The 15,191-nt window shown below is 45.7% G+C and overlaps 1 protein-coding gene across 8 annotated transcripts in view; it reads left to right on the forward strand.

The window, feature by feature from the left end:
• Positions 1 to 15,191, forward strand: part of LOC118581271 (zinc-alpha-2-glycoprotein-like) — a 38,100-nt gene that overhangs the window by 1,781 nt on the left and 21,128 nt on the right. For all 8 annotated transcript variants that reach the window (XR_004944678.1, XM_036183309.1, XM_036183303.1 and 5 more), the window contains exons 2-3: positions 13,512 to 13,775; positions 14,321 to 14,596. Coding sequence is in view for 7 of the 8 variants with exons in the window: in XM_036183309.1 (XP_036039202.1) it covers positions 13,512 to 13,775; positions 14,321 to 14,596 (540 nt within the window). In the remaining variant the exon portion in view is untranslated. The remainder of the gene's footprint in view (positions 1 to 13,511; positions 13,776 to 14,320; positions 14,597 to 15,191) is intronic.

Below are 15,191 nucleotides of genomic sequence, written 5' to 3' on the forward strand. Positions count from 1 at the left end.
AGGCAAGAAAGGAGTTAGGCACGAGAACAGAACTGAAGCTGTGTAGATAGGATGTTATCTCAGAGGAATTAAAGCAAGTGGACTATAGAGCTCGGTGTGCTGAGATTCTATTTCCCAAAAATAGTCCTCGCTGTTCGTAGTTCTCTCTCCTGAGCCCCTGGGAAGTATAATATTAAGGCTGGTCCCTAAAATATTATACAAAACCTTAGTACAGCTCAACGGCCAAAGATTGACATGCTTTATTTTCAAATTCTCTCCTATGGTAACAACTTCTGCCACCGCACAAACAAATGATCCCAAAATCTCTTCTATCTAAACTTATTCTGCTCTCCGCTTCCACACATCTCTTCTCTCTAAGGTTTCTCTAGTTCCCACTCTGGAAAATCTTTCCTCTCTACGATTTCTCTGCACACAACTTTCAAAATTCTCTTAAGACTATGCTATAAACTCTGAGTAAATTTGTTGCCACTCTGTGGGTGTGGTCCCAGGTTTTGGCACCAAAATGTGAGTTTTGCAACTCTGGGGAGAGGTGTCCTGACTACCTGGGAGTCAGGCAACACCTTGAGCTGCTTAGGACATCTCTGGTGGCTGGGGCTACAAAAGAGGCAGCCCAACCCTGGAGGACGAGGTATCCTGGACACCTCGAGCTGCTCAGGACAGCTCTGCCCTGAAGGTGTCCTGGATACCTCGAGCTGTTTAGCATAGCTCTGATGGCTAGAGTTCCAGGAAGCAGCCCAACCCTGGAAGGGAAATTTTCTGACTGCTCAGGAGAGTCAGGTCTGGAATGGCTTCAGCAGGGAAGGGTATCCTGACTGTTCAGGAGTCAGGCTATACCTGGTGTAATGGGGTGTGGTGGTATTGTGTTCCCCAAAATATTGTGCAGGCTAATAAACTTATCTGGGGTCAGAGAACAGGACGGCCACAATATTAAACATGAGGCTAGGCAGTGGAAGCACTTTAATACTAGCATTCCAGAGACAGAAGTTCCTCTGGATCTCTGAGTTCAAGGCCACATTAGAAAAAGCCAGGCATGGTGACACATGCCTTTAATCCCAATTAGAAATCGGCAGGGACGGCAGAAAGTAGAAAGATATATAAGGTGTGAGGACCAGAAACTAGAAGCATTTGGCTAGTTAAGCATTCAGGCTTTGGAGCAGCACAGTTCAGCTGAGATTCATGTGGATAAGAACTCAGAAGCTTCCAGTCTGGGGAAATAAGACCAGCTGAGGAACTGGCAAGGTGAGGTAGCTGTGGCTTGTTCTGTCTCTCTGATCTTCCAGCATTCACCCCAATAACTGGCCTCAGGTTTGTTCTTATGAGTAAGACCTGTTAAGATTCCTGCTACAATGGGGGATGGTCTCCCCACAGGATATAGCAATTCTGCTCCTCTCCTGGGGAGCCACTATAGCTGAGCTTTGCTCAGCCCCCACTTTAGGGGGCTTCCTAGCAGAGCTTTGCTTCTCTGGCCTAAGAAACTGCAAAAATGTAGCAATCCCCTTACTTTTTCATCTCTTTCAGCTCCTCCTTGCTCTGTCCACTGAGGGACAGCCCAGCAAGGATCTTCTCCATGCCAGTGAATGAAGATCTTAACACCCAAAACTCTTTTGAGAAAGAGATGTATTTGGAAAGGAGGAGTCCAGGAGAGTAGCTGCCTCTACCAAGGAGGAGAGAACAGCTTTTCTTAACTGACCAGGCAGGGCAGTTTACACAGGACGTCTTGGGGGTGGAGTCAACCAGGACCCAGGGTTCTACTGTCCTGCTCTGTGATTGGTTGGTTTTACAAGTCCCTTGGCCAGGGGCAGAGAGGCCTCTGATTTGAGCCAAACTGTGTTTCTTTCACTGGCCTTATCTGAGCCATCTTTCCCTAGTTCTGAACTCCAGGGTCAGGGTGGGTTTCTTTAGCCATCCCGTTTTCCTACATAAACTCCATCTCAAGATTTGTAAGTTCATTAGGTATGGTTTAAAAAATTATAAAATCTGTAACAAAAATTTGGCTTAAAACTTTTAGCGAAAGGCTTAGACTTAAAAAAAATCTGTACATTGGTAATCTTAACTTGATACAACTTACTATATATGGGATTCAACTCTTGTTTGGAATATACTGTATATGTAACTTGCATTCAACTCTTGTTTAAAAATAGGGGTTGAGGATTTAGCTCAGTGGTAGAGCGTTTGCCTAGCAAGCGCAAGGCTCTGGGTTCGATCCTCAGCTCAAAAAGAAAAAAAAAAAATAGATCTACCAAAAAATGGATATTTTAAATAGCAACCACATGGTTGGCAGCCATTTTCACTAAGGCTAATGAGTACATGCTATGTGACTTCACCACCATCATAAGATAACCATGTGGTATAAACCAGCTAAGGGAGCACGTCTAAAATGTCTCAGTCCTACTGAGCCCCTGGTTTATCATTGTGTATACTTCTAGACTGAGGAAGAACAAGTCTCTAAAATATTTTGGATTACAATGAATTTTTGTATAGTGATAAATTCCTAAGGTCTACCTACTCAGGTTCACAGTAATATTTGTCTAGTCTCTTTGTCTTTGCCAACTTTGTTAAGCTTTAGCTATTTGGATAAATTGAGTCATACAAGAAACTGTAATATTCTGTAATGGTGCACTATGAAAGGATCAGGAAACTCTCCAGTCACTTACAAACTGCATTTATGGTTGAAAATTTTCTATTAATGCTAAAGGGTCTTCAATTAAATCTTCAACTCAAAGTTAAGGCTAAAATTCTAATCCTTAAAAGCTACTAACTTGGGGTTGGGGATTTAGCTCAGTGGTAGAGTGCTCGCCTAGCAAGCACAAGGCCCTGGGTTCAATCCTCAGCTCCAAAAAAAAAAAAAAGCTACTAACTTATAAACTGGTATGTAATTCATTTAGTGACAAGCTTTGTTTAGCCCCCTAAATACATGTTAGCATGTATTTCCAAGGTTAAGCCTAAAACAAGTAACTAAAAACAAAGTTTGTTTAGTTCATGTATACTTTTTTTTTCCTTTTTTTTGTGGTGGTGTGGGGGTGGGGGGTTGGGGGTGGGGGTGGGTTTAAAGTAAATTTTTGTTTGTTTGTTTGTTTGTTTTTGTTTTTCGAGACAGGGTTTCTCTGTGCACCTTTCCTGGAACTCGCTCTGTAGCCCAGGCTGGCCTCGAACTCACAGAGATCCACCTGCCTCTGCCTCCCGAGTGCTGGGATTAAAGGCGTGTGCCACCACCGCCTGGCTCTTGTATACTTAATAGATAATGGTCCTCAAACTTTTCAGAGATCTGCTGAATATGGCATTTAAAAATGTTTAATAAAAATTTTCCCGTGATAAACAAGATTACCAGCTCCTAGTGGCAATCCTAAGGTCTCCAAAGAAGACAAATGGGGCACAATGTCACCTAGATTGTGGTGATGATACCCAATGGGGAAAACTGCGCCATGCCCCACCTGCTGCCAGGGCCCCGTACAACTGTGGACACCGTTGGGTTGGCCGTTCTACTATGTGTTATCAAAGTAAGGACAGTCTTTAGGTTCCTCCTCTACAAGAAAATCTCTCAGACCTGGGTCTGGCAGCTGAAAGCTGATGCTGCTCTGTGCAACAGCTGCTGGGTGATCAAGTTAGTGAGACATTGGAGGGCACAGGGCCCAATCATGATAATTAGTAGAAATAATATTAGAGGGCCATTGAAGGGGGAGAACAATTTTAGCCATATTGGTCAGTCTAACTTTTTTTTATTTAAAAGTTTCTTTTCGTTTTACATAACCACCACCTTCCCTCCCCTCCTTCTGCTCCCCCACACACACTCTGACCCCATCCACTCCTCAGAAAGGAGGAGTATTCTTTTCACAGAAAACAAAGCCCATCCTAAGGGCAATTGTTTACCAAAGGGGAGGCTGTGATAAAAAGTGGATAAGGGACATTTGTTCAATCAAAACATAGACAGTGGAGGATAAAGGATTATCAATGGGAACATTGGCCACAGCCTTTAAAACGTTAGTAGGGGCATGTTACATCTTGTCCCCCATTATCCTTATACAATTTTTATTTAAAAAACCCTATTCCATATAAGTTTATTTTTAAGAGCCCAGGGATAGAAGGATCTCCTCTGATACAGAAGGAGCTTTCTCATTGGCTTTTCAGTGCTAAATGGACCCAGAGATTATATTCCATATTATTAGTTACAAACAGGGTGACTCTGGGTGTGTTAAATTCTATTGAAGAGATTAATGGATCCTCCCTTCCCTTCTTATTTTAGCACACCTGTAATTTCAATTATCAGAACCCTTTAAAGAATATGTGATAATGCTGAAGTCTGTGTTATTATGCTGGGCTTGGTCAGCTAGATTAGTCCATCCCAAGTATCCTCCATCCATCTAGCTAAAGGCTGTTCCCCTTCTTTTGTCTGAACCATGGACTCTGGTGGATAAAGGCAATCTTTTGCATGGTGACAATATCCGGGTGTTTTCTGTGATAGAGATACCTCTCATTTCCCATGTCAAGATGCATTTTGTATAGGTTGAAAATAAAACAACAAAACTGTTATCCATAGGACAATCATGATACAAATTTCAACAGCAAGAACATAAAGTTATATTAGACAGTCAAGCCTTAGAAAGTTAGATGTTTTAACAATGCTCTTTCAGTCATTTTCCACCTTTGGGGGTTGGGCTCCTCTTCCATGGGTTCCCTGTTGCCTTCTTGAGGCGTGAGGGATGAATAGGCAGAAATACCAATGACTTTAACAGCAGTAGCAGTCCAGAAAAATCACGATATAAGGTGCTTTCCATCTAGGTTCAAGCCGATCAGTTTTGAAGTGGCTGACGAATACAGCATCTCCAGGCAGGAATAGGTGACCAGGTTGGCAGTACCCAACAGGTTGAGCACCTGAACCTGAGGGAGAATCATATCCAAAGTTAATCGAAATCCTTTTAAGGATTCAGAGATTGGAGTGAGGCAATCTGGTAACAATCCAGCATGTACCTGCGGGATCATGGGACGTGGTCGCCCGAAGATTATTTCACATGGTGTGAACTTTTCTTGGCAGGGGGGTGTTTATATTCTCCTCTCACTCTTCAGGTTGAGATGTCCTGTGTCATCAGGGTGTCGCGGGCAGCTGCATACACCACATGATCACGCACTCTCCACCTTAAAAAGCCGCACACAGACCCCCACCCTCCCTTTTCCTGTTTGCTCTCTGCTGTCTGCTCTGCCCCGCTTCCCTCCCTCTGCCAGGCCTGGCTTCTCCGTCCTATCCCCTCTTCTCTCTAATAAATCTCATCCTAACTCTGGTAACCATGGCTCGTGACTCTTCTGCCAATGAACAAACCAGCGCTGTATCTCTTTCAGGGGGCACATTGGACTCTGAGAAGAGCATAAGGCAAGAAGTCAACCCAGTTACCACCAGTATCAAGAGTGTATTTAGTGGGCTGGAGAGATGGTTCAGTGGTTAAGAGCACTGACTGTTCTTCCAAAGGTCCTGAGTTCAATTCCCAGCAACCACATGGTGGCTCACAACCATCTGTAATGAGATCTGGTGGCCTCTTCTGGCCTGCAGCCATATATGTAGGCAGAACATTGTATACATAATAAATAAATACTTTAAAAAAAAAGTGTATTTAGTTAAAATCTCCTTTAAAGTTCTATTCATCCTCTCTACGTTTCCCAAGCTCTGAGGATGATATATACAACAAAGTTTCCAATTTACGTTAAAAGACTTAGAGAGCAATTAAGGTAACGTGGCAATTAAGATAACGTGGCCATGAAAGCTGAGTCATTGTCAGACCCCAGAGATATGGGGAGGCCAAATCTGGTAATAATTTCCATTGTTAATTTCTTAGCTACTACTTGGGCTGTTCCCATTCAGGGTAGAAAGGACTTTACCCAGCCTGTGATGGTATTGACAAAAACCAGCAGGTATTTGTAGCCATACAATCCTGAATTGACTTCAGTGAAGTTCATTTCCCAAAATTCACCTGGTTCTGTACCTGACTCCATGTTCTTTGCATTTACCTGGGCACAGGTCAGGCAGCAGTGTGAATGCTCTGAAGTTTTTCTCTTTGGACAGGTGGCTAGACTTGAGGAGAGATGAGTTCTGAGATATTCTCAGGTAACGAGTGCATGGCATGGTGTAAGGCAGTTAGCCAGTTTTGGCTCAGTACACTTGGCATGCAGATTCTTCTCCAGCAGGCAAGATCCACCATCCATTGCAGCTCACCTGAGCCCCCAAGTCAGAATATGATTTGATCTCTGCTGGATCATACTCAGGAATATCATCAAGGCAGAGTAGGGGTTCAGGAACAGCAGATAGTTCCAGAACAGTCTGGGGTTTGGGTTCCCCAAGAGCAGCCTCTTTGGAAACTTGATCTGCATGGTTGTTACCTTGAGTTTGAGGGCTTTTGTCTTTTTGGTGTCCTGGCCAATGAATAATGGCCAGTTCAGTTGGTATCCAGATGGCCTCTAGCAACTGGACAATTTCATATTTATTTTTGATAGTCTTTCCCTCTGAGGTGAGTAAGCCCCTCTGTTTATACATCTGTCCATGAACATGAGCCATGGCAAAAGCATGTCTGTGTGGATGCTCACCTTTTTTCCTTCAGTCCATCTTAAAGCCTGTGCCAGAACAATTATTTCTGCTCCCTGGGTAGACGTACCCCTAGGCAAAGCTTGTGCCCAAATGAACTCCTTCTGGACAGTAACTACCACTGCCCCACATACCTGGATCTTTCTTGAATGAAGCTGCTGCCATCTGTATAGAGAGCTGCACCTCTGGTAGTTGACAAGAACATCTGTCAGATCATGCCTCAGATAACATCCAGCATCTCGGCAGTCAAGGATGGGCTCCTTAGGGTCAACATCTGGCAGCAGGGTGTCAGAATTAATGGCCAAGGCCTTCCAAATGGAGTCCTGCAGGTTCCTCAGGTAAAGCTCAAACTCAGGACAAATGGCTGAGGTGCATATTTAACATATCAAAGCAGACCTGGCTGTGAGGTCTCCCAGCAGCTCTCAGTCCCTACCTATTACAGAGTATGGCTAGCATACCCGCCCTCTACCCTAAATTTCTCCAGCCCAAGGGCTGGGCTGCCTTTCCCCAGCTTCCCTTCCCTATATAATCCAGCCATTTGGGCTATGGTCCTTTTTTTTTTTTTTTTTTAGCCTTTTTACCCTTTTGGCCTCTTGGTCTCCTGGTTCTCCCCTCCACCCTCTGCTCACATGACCTGTTTCAGGGTCATGCTCACTCAGGACTCTCCCAGATGTCCCTGCCTCCGGTTATGCTCTCCCTCATATCTACAATAAACCTTCTCCTCCACCATACCTAGGAGCAGTCATGCCCTCCCTTTTCATTTCCAATTCATGCAACAATCAACCTGCATTTTATTCAATGGCACAATAATTTCTATAGGCTCTTTGTCAATAAGTTAAGACATGTCCTTCCCATTATTACTGTCTATAATTTCTTGTAGATAAGGAGTTGCACAGTGTTATGGAGAATTATGACATGCATAAAGTTCTATTATACCATTTCCTTGTTGATCTATAGCTCCAGCAGGTGATAAGGAGGAAGGAAGGATAAGTGATTGACAAGGGAGTAAGGGATTCATTCTATGAGCTACAGCTTCAGCAGCTGCATTATTGAATAAGCTAATAACATTTTACATATATATATATATATATATATATATATATATATATATATATATATATAAAATTTAAGGGAGAGTCTTCAGAAAGCAACTGAAAGAGCAGAGTCACATCCTCAATAGCGATAGGTAGATAAGACTATACCCAGTCAGCTGTGGTGCCACACACCTTTAACCCCAGCACTCAGGAGGCAGAGGCAGGCAGATCTCTGAATTCGGAGGTCAGCCTGGTCTACAGAGTGAGTTCCAGGACAGCCAGGGCCACACAGAGAAACCCTGTCTTGGGGGTGGGGGGGACTGGTACCCAATCAATACGGGCCAAAATTTCAAAGTTTGCTCTTTTAGTTAACTTAGCATGAGAGCTAAGCATGGATTTAAGTACTGATTAAATGAATGAGCAAGAGAGGGAACGTCATCTACAAACTGAAATACCTCAGGAAATTTAATCAGCATCGACTCAGGTGCTTTATGTCCTAGTTGTGATTGTTCCTGTACTAGAAGTTTGGCCCATTTTAAATTTTACCCATGTAAAGGAATCACTGATCAATCTATATTGATTTATTCTTCTTGCTTTGGAGGAAAACACATGAGCAGGAAAAAGCTAAGCTGTAGGGCAGCCAAGCCCTAGCTTATGCTCCAGCAGCTTAGCCCTGGCCACCAGTCCTTGGAACTCAGGTGTAGCATCAGACACTGCTCTCTGTATTCAACTGACCCCAGGCAGCTGAAACGTCCATGGGGCCATTTGCAGCCAGAGCGCTCTGGAGTCTATCCTGCCCACCCTGCCAAGACCTGCCAAATTGTGTTCAACAGAAAATTCCCTCTCTCTCTCTCTTTCTCTCTCTCTCTCTCTCTCTCTCTCTCTCTCTGACTCCTTTTTTCCTTTTTTGTGGAGGGGGTTTTGAGACAGGGTCTCTCTGTGTAACAGCTCTGGCTGTTCCAGAACTAACCCTATAAACCAGGCTGGCATCGAACTCACAGAGATCTGCCTGCCTCTGTCTCATGAGTGCTGAGATTAAAGGCATGTACCACCCTCCCTACCCCAACCCAAGCAATACATTATTGTTTTCCAGCTTTCAAAATAATTGACAGGATGTTATTATCCCCTTTTGTACCAACTCTGTTTCCATTACTTCCTATGAGTTTAAAATTACCAATATCTACGGTTCATTGTTTAGGAATAAGTTGCAGAACTGTTTCTCAGAATATTTTGAATCTGTGGTGTTAGTTATTTGGGGGCGCTCTTACCCTGCAAGGAAATGTTCCAAAACACAACAAATCCACTAACATGAGTTTTATTAGGATAGGAAAGAAAGAGACAGATGTGAACAGGCCTGTGAAAAACACACGTGGTCAAGAGAGAAAGTGAGAAAGAAGAGCCGGGAAATATGGCGCCGGCTTATAAAGTACTTGGACTTATGTGGCTGCTCCACGCATGCGTGTAGATCACATGGTTCTGCAAAGCCACAGGGTTCTGGTCACACAAGTATTGACCTGGAAATGGCCATTTTGAACCAGAAATAGCTAGGCGGAAGTGTCTAGGTCCACCAGGCATGCCCAACCATGGGGGCATGTTGTGAATTCATATCATCCCTGACTTGTTTTTTCTAAAAAGAAAAAATGTGGATGAGTGGGTATGGGACGCCATTTCTCTCAAAGACTGCTTCAGGCTGAATGGTGGACGTCGGTTGGCTCTTGGGGGAAATGGGGAGGCTGGCTCCTGAAGTCCTGGGATAAAGATCCGTCATCCCTTGTCCTGCAGCTGTCCATCCTTCATGGTGTGGCTGGGAACCTTCCGTCTGACAAGACACTGGTGACATAAAAAGCTTAGAGAAAAAGAATCATTATTATTTTATTTTTGGAATTGGCATTTATCTGAGGTAGATCTGGCCTGTCCAGATGGAGACATGTTAAAAAGGTGGCTATGATAAAATTAATGATTATTATGGTGTTTTAGTATTCTGCTTAATTTTTACCTGAGACAAGCCATATTAGAGGTAGTTTATTTAAGGCACCTGTTTGTTTTGTTAGTTTAGCATTTAGGAAACACAGGTGATCAGTTGCTGAGTACTGAACAGTGATAGATTGTTATATCCTTACCTCCTGGATATTTCTGATGGTCCTTTTGCCTCCAGCTCTGTGTGGCCCTAGTTGGGAAAGGAAGGGGTGATACCTTATTCCTCTGGAATTGGTGACAAGGCAGTGGATCCTGGTGTCCTCTGGAGCTTGAGAGTGCAAGGCCCTGTTTGTTTTACTGAGGAGAGATTTTTCTGGGATGGAGGTGAGATAAAAGGTTTTAGATGAGCCAGGTGGACCCAGTGAGGAAAGCCCTCAAGTTTAGTGGTTGTTGGAGTCACAATATTACCTTGAAGGGTCCCTGCCACTTAGGGGAAAGGGGTGAAGGGTGCTGGCCTGGAGGAAAGAGAAGAACCTGATCCCCGATGTGGACTGGAGGTGGACAATGATTGTCACACAGCTGAGGTAATGACCAGTCTGCGTAGCTCCATAGGATGGACCTTAGGTGACATAAGAGAGGAGTTAACAGGCTATCTGGAACAGTTGGAGGGTTGGATAAAAGACCTGGTGCTAGAACTGGCCTTCCATACATTAGTTCAAATGGAGAAATTGAAAGAGGCTTTTGGTCTACCTGAGAGGCTGGCAAGGGAAAAGAATTGTTAGAGTCAGTAGAGTGAGTGGCTAGGAGAAGAGGAGCTGCTGGCATGTCTGGGACGAGGCAAATGTGGGGAGCAAAAGAAATGGACGCTCCTACCTTAGCTAGAAGATCCCTTCCCATTAAAGGTACCGGGCAGCTTGGCACCACTAAGAATGTGTGTGTGAGAGGGATGACTCTGAAATGCAGTTGAGTGGTGGTGTCTGGTGAGGTAGATAAGGTTTCCCCCAACCCCGACAATAGGGAGACGAGAAAGAGAGGTAGGCCCCCAAAACTCTCTCAGGACAGAGTAGGTAGCTCCGGCATCCAAGAGGAACGAGATGGGGCGCCCATTTGCTTTTATAACTACCGTTGGTTCCCTGTGTGAGATGGGAGTGGCCGGGGCGGAAACCAGGCAGCATCAGTCATCGCTGTAGGCTAAGCCTGGAAAGTCAGCTGGAGGGTGGTCTTCGTCTGGCGTTCCTATGTCGCTTGGGACATTAGGACAGTCAGCTGACCAGTGACCCTTTTGGCAACATTTTGGACAAGGCCTTATTGGTGTCCTTCGTGGGGCGGTGGTGCAGGCCCAGGCCCTGTGGCCTTCTTTCTCACACTTGAAACAGGCCAAATGGCTTTCAGGGAGCAGGTCTGACAGTGTTTGTCAACATCTGGTAGTTCTTTTTTTGGGCCTTCTCATTTCTCCCATGGTACACCTTAAATGCTATTGCCAGCACATCTGCCTGTGGGGTCATAGGGTCATTCTCTAAACTTTAAGTTTATCCCTAATGTCAGGGGAAGCTCTGTGAGACAAAGTGGGTCTTTAGGCGCTGCCTGCCCTCAGGGCTCTCCAGGTCTAAGCTAGTGAACTGAAGTAGAGCCTTGGTGAGCCGCTCTAAGAAGTGGGACAGATTTTTATCCTTATCCTAAATTACCATTTTCAGTTTTTCATAGTTTACTGGTTTTAGGGCAGCCTTACGGAGGCCTGTCAGGAGACAGGCAATAAACCTGTCTCTGGCTAGAGATCCACACTGGGTGTTATAGTGCCGGTGTGGTTCTTGGTCAGGAACCACCTCAGCTCCTGGAGGATGTGAGGGGTTAGTCTGGTGAACTTAATCTGCATGAGTTCTAGCCTGTTCCCATCCTTGCCTGCACTCCTCAGGAAGTAAATTATTAGATAGTACTATATATATCTTATATAATATATATATATATATCTTAATTATATATATTATTTATATATATATATATATATAAAATAAAGGACGCAGAATTAGAAGTATAAGAACCCAGCTTAGTTTCTATCTGAGAGAGTTCTGCGAGAGAGAATGGAACATGAACCTTAATCAGTCCATCCACACCAGCCACCTCTCGCAAACGGAGAACAGTGGATGGATTCGGATGGCTGGAATCAGGCATTTTAGCAGTTCAAGAGCGTGTAGTAGGCAGAGTGAAAGTTGGAGCCAGAGCAGGGCCTCTGGAAACAGCCGCTGCCAAGGAAGAAGAATCCAGAAGAGGAGCTGAAGGAGCAGACACCCTAGGAGTAGGGGTGGGAGCTGGAGGTTGGAGAGGTGGAGGTTCATTAGCAGGATGTAGAGTCAGAGATTCCGGAGTCAGAGAATCATCAGGTTTAGGCATAGCTAGGAGCGTATGAGCAGGAGAGAAGGAATCCAGAAGGGACGGTTTAGCACTGAGAAAGAGGAAACGGATGATATAGAGCAACTCTTTGCATTTGCCTGTTTGCTGGCAGAAATTAGATAACTCCCGTAAAATATCGGGATCTAAGGAGCCGCTTGGCGGCCATTTTTGGTTATTTTCTAATGCATATTTGGGCCATTTCTTAGTACAGAGACGGATAAGCTTAGGAATCTGTAAGTGAGGCATTAAGCTGAGAGGTTTCAAAGCTTCAAGAAGACAGCCTAAGGGAGAGGAAGGACTGATGGGGTTGGAAGCCTTATTTCCCATGTCTGCAGCAGAGAGGCAGAAAAATTTAAAAAATTAAAAAACAAACGTGATCCAGAGCCAAGATCCCAGGCATCCCCGAGGCCAAGGATGGATACCAGGCACAGGCCACTTCACTGCTCGTCAGCCAACACCCACTGTGTGAAGCAAGGATTCCCTGGGAATCCAGAACAGCATCTACCACTTTGTCAAGCCAGAAAAAACATGTCACCTTCACACAGCCCGGACGCACCCAACAGTGATGATCCTATATCAAGCTGCAGACGTGGGAGATGGCTAGAAATTTAGGCCTGCAATAGGGCCGACTGTAGCCAATAAAGACCATGGCTGGGGGTTCCCCAGGTTTCAAGAATACTCAGTGAGACGCTGGACACTCAGTGGTCATTCTCACAGATTCAGGAAACCATTCACACTGGCCAAAAGGCTGGGGACTCACCAATCAGTAGCGGTGTTGGATATGAATTTGTGCGGCCAGGCAAATGGACAGTGGTCTGTCGTGTATGAGCAGAGTCCCTGGTTTGTGCAGAGCAGAGTCCCTGGTTCCGGGGTTTCCAGGTGCAGGGCAGCCCGGAAGCACCCGTTTTTGTCACGGCACCAAAATGTTAGTTATTTGGGGGCGCTCTTACCCTGCAAGGAAATGTCACAAAACACGACAAATCCACTAACAAGAGTTTTATTAGGATAGGAAAGAAAGAGACAGATGTGAACAGGCCTGTGGAAAACACACGTGGTCAAGAGAGAAAGTGAGAAAGAAGAGCCGGGAAATATGGCGCCAGCTTATAAAGGCTGGGCTGTGCTTACGTACTTGGACTTACGTAGCTACTCCATGCATGTGTGTAGATCACATGGTTCTGCAAAGCCACAGGGTTCTGGTCACACAAGTATTGACCCAGAAATGGCCATTTTGAACCAGAAATAGCTAGGCAGACGTGTCTAGGTTTGTCAGGCATGCCCAACTGTGGGGGCATGTTGTGAATTCATATCATATGGACCTAATAAACAGCCCAAAAATTGTATGAAACCCTTTGTCTCAAAGGACCTGATTAGAACCCATGTTAATGGTTCCACTCTCCACTGTCTCAAACCCTGTGGTGAAGGGCCAGCATTCCCTAATCCCCGACCCCCAGCACCTCCCTCCTTTCCTCTTTCATGCTCTAACAAAGCATTCCACTGGCTTCTCACACTCACACAGCAGCACAGCACAGTCCGAGTTCAATCCGTCAAGGCAGAGCTGACTGTGAAAACCAACTTGTCAATTATGTCACCTGTCTCTCCTCCCTCAGAAACCCACACACTGCGCTATGAGCTCACAGTCTGGTTTCCGGAGGACTCTTGGGAGCACCCATTCCCAATCCTGATATTCGTGGATGATGAGCTCTTCCTGAGGTACAAGGGAGACAGCAGGAGAGCAGAGGCTGTGGGGCCCAAGATCAAGGAACATGCAGGAGCTAAGAACTGGACAAGAGAGACTGAGGACCTGCAGAAAAAGAAGGAACAGCTCAGGAGAATGCTGGCTGTGGTCACAAACCAGCAGGGCCAGAAGAAGGGTGAGTGTGCAGACCTAGAGGTGTTATGCCCAGATTGTGGGGACCTCCAAAAGACCACCACCACAAAGACCAAATCCCATACGTAAAAGCAAAGAGCCTTTATTTTCAAGCTCAGAGCTTGGACTCTGTCTGACACAGCAGTGAGAGCCCAGAGCCCAGGCAGGGTTTTTATCATAGAAGAGGGTGGGATATAGGGAATGTTTGGAATGTCAGGCATTTCTTCTTAGATGCAGGCCCTACTGGGTGGGGTCAGCTTATAGCTTTCCCTGGGTCCAGGTGTTGCCTGCCAGAAGCTGTGTCTGGGCCTCTAAGCCTGTCATGGCAGCTGTGTGGTCAAGCTGTTTTGGTGCCCCTCACAAGAATTACAGAGGTCCCATTTATGATTCCTAAGCCCTGATTCTGGGCAAGGCATAGCCAGACTTAATGGAATAATGCAATAATGCTTCCATGGGGCAGAGTGCTGGATAGTCTCTTTTAGACCGAAGTCTCAGGGGAGCTAAGATCAAGGGACAGCTGGATGACAGGTCCCTGCCTGGGCGGGCCAGGCCTTCACACCCTCCAGGAAACCTTCGGCTGTGAGCTTCAGGGAAACCAGAACATTGGAGGCTTCTGGCGCCTGGGCTACGATGGGCTGGACTCCCTGACCTTTGACCAGAAGACTCTCAGATGGACAATGGCTGTGCCCTCCACCCAGCAGACCAAGGTGTTCTGGGAGACACACGCACCCAGAGCTGATGGAGTTAAGGCTTTCTTGGAGGACATATGTCCTGCTCAGCTCCAGGGATATCTGGCTTCCTTGAAGAACTTTCCACCGGATACAGGTACTGACTCACCAGGGTTGGTTCCCAGCACCCAGGGGAACATTCCTGTGGCCAAGAGGCTCCTTCCATGGGATTTGTGGGTGTCTGGTTCTCACTGGTGTGTATGAGGGTGGCAGAGCCTGGAAGTTGGGATGTAGGGTTTCCTCCAGAGCCACTGCTGGGTCCCTCAGATGGGAAAGGAGGATTTCCCACACCAGGCCCTAGCAGACAGGAACAAGGGCTCCATCTGTTAGTTATTTAGGTGGCACTCTTACCCGCAAGGAACACATCCCAAACACAACAAATCCACAGAAGAGCTGTTTATTAATATAGGATAGGAAGAGACGTGACAGGCCTATGTGCACACACGTGGGTGAGGAGACAAGAGAGAGAGGAGAGAGAGAAGAGAGGAGAGACCTGTGCAAAATGGCGCCAGCTTTTTAAAGAGTGGGCCGTGCATGCGTACAGGACCACATGTGGCTACTCCACGCATGTGTGTAGATTACATGGCCGCGCTTTACGCAACCATGTAAAGCCACAGAGTCCTAGCCACGCAAGATGTTCTTACCTGGAAATGGCTATTTTGAACCAGAAATAATTAGGCGGTCCGCTGGGC

Source organism: Onychomys torridus, chromosome 1, assembly GCF_903995425.1.
Source record: "Onychomys torridus chromosome 1, mOncTor1.1, whole genome shotgun sequence".
Lineage (NCBI taxonomy): Eukaryota > Metazoa > Chordata > Mammalia > Rodentia > Cricetidae > Onychomys > Onychomys torridus.